Raw genomic sequence first — 10,000 nt, forward strand, 5'->3', positions numbered from 1 at the left:
CAGCAAACAGAAGTTCTATGTTATCCCACTTTCTCAGCCAACCTATTCACCAGCGGGGAAATTACATAGGGACAATTAACCGACACACCGACACCCATCTATGGGATGTGGGAAGGACAGTCTTGCTATTGAGGGAGTGCAGCGTAGGTTTACAAGGTTAATTCCCGGGATGGCGGGACTGTCATATGCTGAGAGAATGGAGCGGCTGGGCTTGTACACTCTGGAGTTTATAAGGGTGAGCGGGGATCTTATTGAAACATGTAAGATTATTAGGGGTTTGGACACGCTAGAGGCAGGAAACATGTTCCCGATGTTGGGGGAGTCCAGAACCAGGGGCCACAGTTTAAGAATAAGGAGGTAAGCCATTTAGAACGGAGATGAGGAAACACTTTTTCACACAGAGAGTGGTGAGTCTGTGGAATTCTCTGCTATTGTATCCGCAAAGGAGGAGGTGCAAGTGAACCTCGTCCTCACCTGAACAGACTGAACTGTCGGGGTCCTTGAACGGAGTCGAGGGAGGGGGTATAGGGACAGGTGTATTGCATCTTCTGCGGTTGCAGGGGTAAGTGCCTGGGGACAGGTATTCACCCATTCCTTCTCTCCAGAGATGTTGCCTGTCCCGCTGGTTGGCACGGACATGGCGGGCCGAAGGGCCTATTTCCATATATATGCAGTATGTGTATTTGTGAGTAGGTGTAATATATACTCACACTGAACTTTTCTTCACGTTTGTTATATTGTTTACAATGTTCTATGTTGACATTATATTTAAGAAGGAACTGCAGATGCTGGAAATATCGAAGGTAGACAAAAGTGCTGGAGAAACCCAGCGGGTGCGGCAGCATCTATGGAGCGAAGGAAATAGGCAACGTTTCGGAACAAAACGTTGCCTATTTCCTTCGCTCCGTAGATGCTGCAGCAACAGCTGAGTTTCTCCAGCACTTTTGTCTACCTTCTATGTTTTACATATTCTGTCGTGCTGCAACAAGTAAGAATTTCATTGTTCCATCTTGGACATCGGACAATAAAACACTCTAGACTCTCGGCTTTCAACATTCACCAACACACCTTCACCTCGAAGCCTGCATGCAATAAACGTTTGGAGTTGCAATGTTTATGCCAGGACAATGAGACTGAGCAAAAGAGGGGCCGAATGGCCTCCTCCTGCACCTATTTTCCATGTTTCTATGTAAAACTCGGCAGGCCAGGCAGCATCCCTGGAGAACATGGATGGGTGATGTTTCTGGCTGGGACCTGCCTCTTTTTCTTTTTTCTCTATCTTTCTCTCTCTCTCTCTCTCTGGTTAATTGGCTGATCGTTAATTTATTGTTTAACTGTACAGCTGGGGACTTTATTTTATGATGTTAGTGCTGCAGTATCATAGGATGTTATTCACGATGCAAGGGTCAAAGGTTGCCCTCCCCCCCCCCCCTCCTCACTCAGGAGACTCCTGTTACAATGTTAACACAGGAAGATCATTTTTCTAACCATGCCTTTTGCGAAGTCGCCTTTAATTCGCTTAACGGGCGGCGCTGTGAAACAGTTTAACCAGTGGGTGTTGCATGTGTGTTTTTTTTTTCCCTTCCCCAGAGATGAATGGATAGGGTTGGTTGTCGTTGGGTAGGTTTTTGAATAAGTCTCTCTCTCTCTCTCTCTCTCTCTGTCCACAGCCCTGGTTTTTAAACCTCTTCCAGTCGACTCGCCTTTCGGAGTGGGATTAAAATGAGGAAGTTGATTGTGATCCTGAAGTTTGTGATTGTGGGCGCAAGTTTGTTTTTCCTATTTGTGATCTACAATCAAATAAATCCCAGGCTTACGTCGACACCTGTGGACAGGTAGGCACCTTATTGTCATTGTTCCATGTGCCTGTAAGCCAGACGAAGCGAAACTGGCCGCTTTTAAACTTGCGCCAAGTACAAGTCCTGTACCCCCCCCCCCCCCCAATCTCTCCATTGCAACCAGTTTGTTCCTCTCCCACGTCGTGTTACAGGAAGCCTGGTTGAGTATTCTGGCCTCTTATTTACTATTTTTGTTGTTGTTTTAAACGGGAGGCGGAATGGTATGGTTAAAAGGGAGACCCTTTTAAAAACACAAGGGACCCTCGCAGTGAAAGACTTCTCCGACCGCTTTACATGTCACACTGATAACAAGAGGAATTGTGTTAGTTTAGTGCCTTCTTGTTTTAAATCGTTTGCAGGCCGTTTTTCCCCCTAAAAGGAGTGGTCGAACTTTTTGTTGTAATTGGATAGAGAGACAGACAGAGAGAGAGAGAGAGAGAGAGAGACTGACTGAGACTCTGGCAAACTAGCGATGACTCTCAAAAGTATGTTCAGCGCTGATGCCGAACTGTGAACATATCTCGTGTCCTGGCCCTCTCTATACATTGGCGCAATAGAAACATTCCCTCTTTTAAACTGGAGATATCACTGATCACAATAACCTCCACTGGGAGAAGAAAAAACTGCTTCACACAAAACTGTTCCAAGGCAACATAGTTTACTTTTAACCCATAGTCCGCCGGAGACTAAAAGCGAGACTTTTTTGTTTGTTTGTTCGGGCAAAGATGGCTTTATACTGAAGGGGTGACAGCTCCACTCTTTGGGGGGCGGGTGCCCGGGTGCCCGGGTGCCCTCTCAAACTCAAATCCACCCATTCTGTTATGTTTTGGCGTTGCCTTCTGCAGGCCAGCTTTCCAATTATCACAATGTACCGCATTCGTTTCGTGTTTAAAACTTCTAGCCGGGGCCAAACTATCCGGCAAGGAGCCAGAAGTTTTCTTTTGCTTTCAAGGCACCTACAAACACAAGGGTGGCTTCAGACTGAAGGGGGTTAGGGTGGCAACGCCGCTAAAATAAATCAGTCTGAAGAAGGGTTTCGGCCCGAAACATTGCCAATGTCCTTCGCTCCATAGATGCTGCTGCACCCGCTGAGTTTCTCCAGCACTTTTGTCTACCTTCGATTTTCCAGCATCTGCAGTACTTTTGATTTCAAGGCGACTTTAAACACAGGGATGGCTTTACAAACTGGAGAGGTTTTATTTTTCCAACTATTACTCCGCCAGTTATTTTGTGTTCAAGTCGACTTTAAACACAGGGATGACGTCATGCTGGAGGGTGGTGGGTGATTATAACATTCCAAAAGAAACCTACAGGAGTAGCTCAGCGGGACAAGCTGCATCTCTGGAGAGAAGGAACGGGATCCAGAGATGCTGCCTGTCCCGCTGAGATAGACAATAGGTGCAGGAGTAGGCCATTCAGCCCTTCGAGCCAGCACCACCATTCAATGTGATCACGGCTGATCATCCCCAATCAGATCATCCCCGTTCCTGCCTTCTCCCCATATCCCCTGACACTGCTATCCTTAAGAGCCCCATCTAGCTCTCTCTTGAAAGCATCCAGAGAACCGGCCTCCACCGCTCGAGGCAGAGAATTCCACAGACTCACCACTCTCTGTGAGAAAAAGTGTTTCATCATCTCTGTTCTAAATGGCTTGCCCCTTATTCTTAAACTGTGGCTGACAAAAGTGCTGGAGAAACTCAGCGGGTGAGGCAGCATCTATGGAGCGAAGGAAATGGGCAACGTTTCGGGCCGAAACCCTTCTTCAACTGTGGCCCCTGGCTCTGGACTCCCCCAACATCAGGAACATGTTTCCTGCCTCTAGCGTGTCCAAGCCATTAATAATCTTATATGATTCAATAAGATCCCCTCTCATCATTCTAAATACAAGCCCAGCTGCTCCATTCTCTCAGCATATGACAGTCCCACCATCCCGGGAATTAATTTATTGTAAACCTATGCTGCACTCCCTCAATAGCAAGAAGAGTTAAGGGCCTTTCCCACGAGCATGCGACTCCATGCGGCAAGCGTGACCTAACGCGGTCGCTTGAGCCTTACGGCCTCGCGGGACTGGTCCCACTTCGATCGCCGGAGCTGTATGGAGTTGTGCGGAGCTGTTCCCGACATCGCGCAGGGCCCCGAAAAACTGACCGTGTTCAAAAATTCCGCGTGGTAACGGCCTGCCGGCCCACAGCTGCCTCGATGCTGTACGCAGTGTCTTGACGCCGTACGTCACGCACGAACTTCCCGCGGACTTCGCTCGAACTTCACGTCACTCACTCAACCTCCGCGCGGTCCCCACTTCCGGTTTGGTCGTGCTCGCCGCATGCAGGTCGCATGCTCGTGGGACAAGCCCTTAACTCCAGCTTTTTATGTCGATCTTCGGTTTAAACCAGCATCTGCAGTTCCTTCCTACATGTACTCAAATAAATGAATTTGGTTTTCTTTTTAACTATCAATCCGCCGCCACCGAAAGTTATTTTGCTTTCAAGGCAACTTTAAACACCAGGAGGATGACTTCATACTGTCGGGCGTGGATGATAACAGCACTCCAAAAGAAAAATACTCTAAAAAATAAAACCATTCGTTTTTCTTTTAACTGTTGACCAAAGATGGTTTGATTTCAGAGCGACTTTAAACACAAGGATGGCTTCACACTGTAGATTGGTGCATGATAACACCACTCCAGACTCTAAAATTAATTAGTTTTTTTCTTTTTAACTGATAATTCCTAAGCACCAAAAGTTTTTTGTTTGTGTCTGAAAGACAGTGGGAGACAACAACAACAACAACAACAACAACAACAACAACAACAACAACAACAACAACAACAACAACACAAAGAAAATGCTCTAAACTTAATTAATTTTCTTTTAACTTTAGTCAGAGGGTGGTGAATCTGTGGAATTCCTTGCCACAGAAGGCTGCGGAGGCCAAGTCAGTGGATATATTTAAGGCAGAGATAGATAGATTCTTGATTAGTGCGAGTGTCGGGGGTTATGGGGAGAAGGCAGGAGAATGGGGTTAGGAGGGAGAAGTAGACTTGATGGGCTGAATGGCCTGATGCTGCTCCTATCGCTTATTATCTTACTTGTTAATTCCCCCAGGAACCAAAGCTTGTTTTTGTCAAGGGTGCAGAGTTCGATTCTGAAAGTCGGTGGGTGACAACAATAACACTTCACTAGTGCATTTGTTATAGAGTATTTTTAAAACTTTTTTAATCTTTAACTCTTTAATCTTTTTAACTGGTAATATTCCACCCCCCCTCCCCCCCTCCCATGGAACCAAAGTTGTTTCTCTTTGACCAAGAGACCAAGGACTGGGTTCTGAAGAGCAATAGTCGGCAACAACACTTTGGAAAAAAATAATCCTTTAGTTCTGTTTTTAACTATGAATCGTCCAGGGACCAGAGGTCTTTTTATTTTGAGGGTGTTTTAAGCAGGTGTGCTCAGTTTTGAAGGGCGGTGGACGATAATAGCACGTATTAAACATAAAGCTCACAATAGGTCTGGGCGGGGAGGGGTTAATAAACGCAGGTCAGGGCACACCTCGGTGCAATGTTACACTCCCACTGCTAACTCATCCCTGGCACTTCTTCCTTCTCTTCATTAACCCATTTTATTTAAGTATTTAAGTCTGATGAAGGGTCTCGACCCGAAACATCACCCATTCCTTCTCCCCAGAGATGCTGCCTGTTCTGCTGAGTTACTCCAGCTTTTTGTGTCTCTGGTTTAAACCAGCATCTGCAGTTCCTTCCTACATGTACTCAAATAAATGAATTTGGTTTTCTTTTTAACTATCAATCCGCCGCCACCGAAAGTTATTTTGCTTTCAAGGCAACTTTAAACACCAGGTGCATGGTGCATGATAACAGCACTCCAGACTCTAAAATTAATTAGTTTTTTTCTTTTTAACTGATAATTCCTAAGCACCAAAAGTGTTTTGTTTGTGTCTGAAAGACAGTGGGAGACAACAACAACAACAACAACAACAACAACAACACAAAGAAAATGCTCTAAACTTAATTAATTTTCTTTTAACTTTAGTCAGAGGGTGGTGAATCTGTGGAATTCCTTGCCACAGAAGGCTGCGGAGGCCAAGTCAGTGGATATATTTAAGGCAGAGATAGATAGATTCTTGATTAGTGCGGGTGTCGGGGGTTATGGGGAGAAGGCAGGAGAATGGGGTTAGGAGGGAGAAGTAGACTTGATGGGCCGAATGGCCTGATGCTGCTCCTATCGCTTATTATCTTACTTGTTAATTCCCCCAGGAACCAAAGCTTGTTTTTGTCAAAGGTGGAGAGTTCGATTCTGAAAGTCGGTGGGTGAAACCAGCATCTGCAGTTCCTTCCTTCCTTATTTAAGTTTTATTTTTAATGCAAACTTTATTTCCTACCATTTTTTAATGTCTTGGTGTAAAGCTGATTTTTTTTGGGGGGGGGGGGGGGGGTGGGAAGCCTGACATCGAGGAGTTGGCGGCCTATGCTGGAAACCGACTTTGAGAGTTCCACTGGCGGACGCCATCGCGGAGCTTGCGATACCTTTGCCAGGGGTCGACCTCTGAGCTCCAGCCGTGGGTGCCTGCGGACTTAACATCGCGGAGCCCGCGGTTTCTGGTGAGAGATCGAATTTGGGAACTCCAAGCCGCGGGCGTTTCGACCGGTCCGACAAGGGGGCTTGGATCGCCCCGACGCGGGGGCTTCGACCGCCGGCTGCGGGAGCTTCAATCGCCTCGACTGCCCCGACCGTGGGAGAATAAAGTGGAAGATGATTGGACTTTTTTGCCTTCCATCACAGTGAGGAATGTGGGGAATCCACTGCGGTGGATGTTTATGTTAACTTTTATCTAGATGTGTATCTTGTTGCTTTTTTTCCGTATGCTAATTCGCTTATCACTACCTTAAATGTGTGCACGTGGCAATAAACGACCTTTGAAACCTTTGAAAGCTTTTATCCTTTATCTGTACACTATGGGCTAATTCTACTCCTATCCCTTATGGCCTGAAACATCACCCATTCCTTCTCTCCAGAGATGATGCCTGACCCGCTGAGTTACTCCAGCATGTTGTGTCTTATCTTCGGTATAAACCTGCGTTTGCAGTTCCTTCCTGCACACTTTGACTGATATTATGAGTTGTGGTGTACAGCGAATGCAATTAACATTCAAGCATCTGATTCGGACTCACCATTTAATGAGTTTATGGTTGATCCACTTGCAACCTACTGACCTCCCAGCTGTAATTATTCTCATCGGTTTAAAGGCGCTCCAAAGTTCACTTCCTTAAAAGCCTGGGTATAGTGGATGTGGAGAGGATGTTTCCACTAGTGGGAGAGTCTAGGGAATAGAGCCCACAGCCTCAGAATAAAAGGATGTACCATTAGAAAGGAGATGAGAAGGAGTTTGTTTAGTCAGAGGGTGGTGAATCTGTGGAATTCATTGCCACAGGATATTTTTTTTAAGGCAGAGACTGACACATTCTTAGAACGGAGATGAGGAAATACATTTTCTCATAGAGAGTGGTGAGTCTGTGGAATTTTACTTCGGAGTCACGTGAGTGACTACGTGAAGAACCCCGCCAGGACGCATGCGTGTCATTTCGCTACACGCATTGCAACGAGTCACAGCAGGGGGAACGACGTTCCCCTTAGCGGCAAAAATTGAAAGCCGGGAACAGCAGGTGGAGACATGGACCAGATCCACGAAGGCTGCGGAAAAGCTGGCGGGGGAGAACCGCGGAGTTGCGGGCAGCCGGCAGCAGCAGCCAACAGCACGCCAATCTCCCGTAATGGGAACAGCTGTGCCCGACTTCGTTCCCGCACCGGCCAAGGCCGGGCGGTAGAGCGAAGCAAAAAACGAACAGAGTCGTTGACTCCGATGAGTCCGACTCTGAATAGCCGCGAGCGGCCAGTGCCCGTGCGCATTGGGGCCGGTTGGAGCGGCTGGGAGCGGGGAACAAAGCAGCCGCGACGGCCAGTGCCCGTGAGCATTGGAGCCGGTTGGAGCGGCTACAGGAGGAACAGCTTCAAGCAGCCGCGACGGCCAGTGCCCGTGAGCATTGGAGCCGGTTGGAGCGGCTGCAGGAGGAACAGCTTCAAGCAGCCGCGACGGCCAGTGCCCGTGAGCATTGGAGCCGGTTGGAGCGGCTGCAGGAGGAACAGCTTCAAGCAGCCGCGACGGCCAGTGCCCGTGAGCATTGGAGCCGGTTGGAGCGGCTGCAGGATCAGCAGCAGCCGCGAGTGGCCTATGCCCGAGAGCATAAGAGCCAGATGGAGCGGCTGCTGGAGGAAATACTCCAAAGTGGCAGGCTCCGGGAGATGGTGGCTAGCCACAGTGGGCAGTTAGTAAGCCCCACAGCAGTACCTCTTGTGGGGCTGCACAGTGTTCTCCCTCATCAGAGGGGAGCACGGAGGGTCAATCCTGGGCCGACTGCAGGAGCTGAAGCAGGAGCGGCTTCAGGAGCAGCCGCGACGGCCAGTGACCGTGAGCATTGGAGCCGGTTGGAGCGGCTGCAGGAACTGGAGCAGGAGCGGCTTCAGGAGTAGCGGCTTCAGGAGCAGCCGCGATGGCCAGTGACCATGAGGTGGCTGGTGCCCGAGAGCATCGGAGCCAGCTGGAGCGGCTGTTGGAGCAGGTAAGTGGCAGGCTCCGGGAGATGGAGACTAGTTACAGGGGGCAGCTAGTAAGTCCTACAGCAGTACCTCTTGTAGGGCTGCACAGTGTTTCTCCCTCATCAGAGGGGAATATACAGTGCCATCAACTGCGCCAGAAGTGCTCTGTCAACATACCTGTGGCAAGGAGCAGAGCGGCATTCTGTTGGGACACACCCCGGTAACCAAACTCACGAGGGACATTTTAATGTTAATCCCCAAGAACCAGGTACTCCCTAACATGGGATGTGAGCATTGTACTGACCATGTTAATAAACTGGTCTCCAGCTACAGCTCTGTCCCTACAGAAACTGACTATGAAAACAGTCATGCTGATGGCCTTGGTCACGGCACAAAGGGTCCATTCACTACAGAAACTAAGGCTGGACAACATGATTATTTCATCTGGAAATTTAACTTTTCACATCAATGAAATAGTCAAACAGAACAGACAGGGGTCAGCAGGCCTAAAAACAGAATTCAGGGCATACCCGACAGATGGTCGTCTCTGTATTGTAACACACTTACGATTATATATGGAGTATACTAAGATCATCAGAGGGAAAGAAATGTCACTTTAATCAGCTACAAACAGCCACTCAAAACAGTGACAGTCCAGACCATCTCTAGATGGCTAAAACACGTCCTAATAAAGGCTGGAGTAGACACTAGCATTTTAAAATCTCACTCCACCAGGGCTGGAGCTACATCGGCAGCTATGAAGTTGGACGTTCCTATGGACCAAATCCTCAAGACAGCAGGATGGTCAACGGAGGAAACTTTCCAATGACTTTATAACAAACCAGTCATTGAACCTGGAACATTTGCAGACACAAATTTAAGTTCTGTAATATAATTTACCCCATAAATAGGGGCAATAATTGGTGTTAATATATTTATCGTTGGGTTTCAATATCGTATTGATGTCTAATGATGTTAACTCTATTCTCCCCATAATCAAGGCAGATGTGATGCATGGACTCGTTTCCACGGCATGAAATCACAGAGCTTTAAAATCTTCACGTAGTCACTCACGTGATTCCGAAGTAAAATAGTAAGATTAAACGAGAACTTACCAATTTGAAGTTTGATCGTTATTTTATGAGGAGTAACGTTGAGGGAATACGTGCCCTCCGCTCCCACCCTTGATCATATACTCAACTGGTATCTCTTCTCTAATCTTACTATGTTTAGTCATTACAGTTATCTGTGATTTCACACCGCTGCTTTGAAGAATGACACGCATGCGTCCTGGTGGGGTTCTTCACGTAATCCCTCAACGTTACTCCTCATAAAATAACGATCAAACTTCAAACTGGTAAGTTCTTGTTTAATCTTACTATTCTCTGCCTCAGAGGACGGTGGAGGCAGGTTCTCTGGATGCTTTCAAGAGAGAGCTAGATAGGGCTCTTAAAAATAGCGGAGTCAGGGGATATGGGGAGAAGGCAGGAACGGGGTACTGATTGGGGATGATCAGCCATGATCGCATTGGATGGCGGTGCTGGCTCGAAGGGCCGA

The 10,000-nt window shown here is 47.6% G+C and overlaps 1 protein-coding gene across 4 annotated transcripts in view; it reads left to right on the forward strand.

Annotated features, from left to right (window-relative positions):
* The window catches only part of LOC116987914 (alpha-N-acetylgalactosaminide alpha-2,6-sialyltransferase 2-like), a 64,608-nt gene that overhangs the window by 17,143 nt on the left and 37,465 nt on the right, over positions 1 to 10,000 (forward strand). Inside the window, exons 1-2 of one of the 4 annotated variants that reach the window (XM_033044234.1) lie at positions 1,446 to 1,551; positions 1,671 to 1,835. In XM_033044234.1, coding sequence (XP_032900125.1) covers positions 1,723 to 1,835 — 113 coding nt within the window. In that variant the 5' untranslated portion in view covers positions 1,446 to 1,551; positions 1,671 to 1,722. Of the gene's footprint in view, positions 1 to 1,445; positions 1,836 to 10,000 lie in introns of those variants that run through there. The other 3 variants (XM_033044235.1, XM_033044236.1, XM_033044233.1) reach the window with 3 other exon arrangements.

The sequence above is a fragment of the Amblyraja radiata genome, chromosome 26 (assembly GCF_010909765.2).
Source record: "Amblyraja radiata isolate CabotCenter1 chromosome 26, sAmbRad1.1.pri, whole genome shotgun sequence".
Lineage (NCBI taxonomy): Eukaryota > Metazoa > Chordata > Chondrichthyes > Rajiformes > Rajidae > Amblyraja > Amblyraja radiata.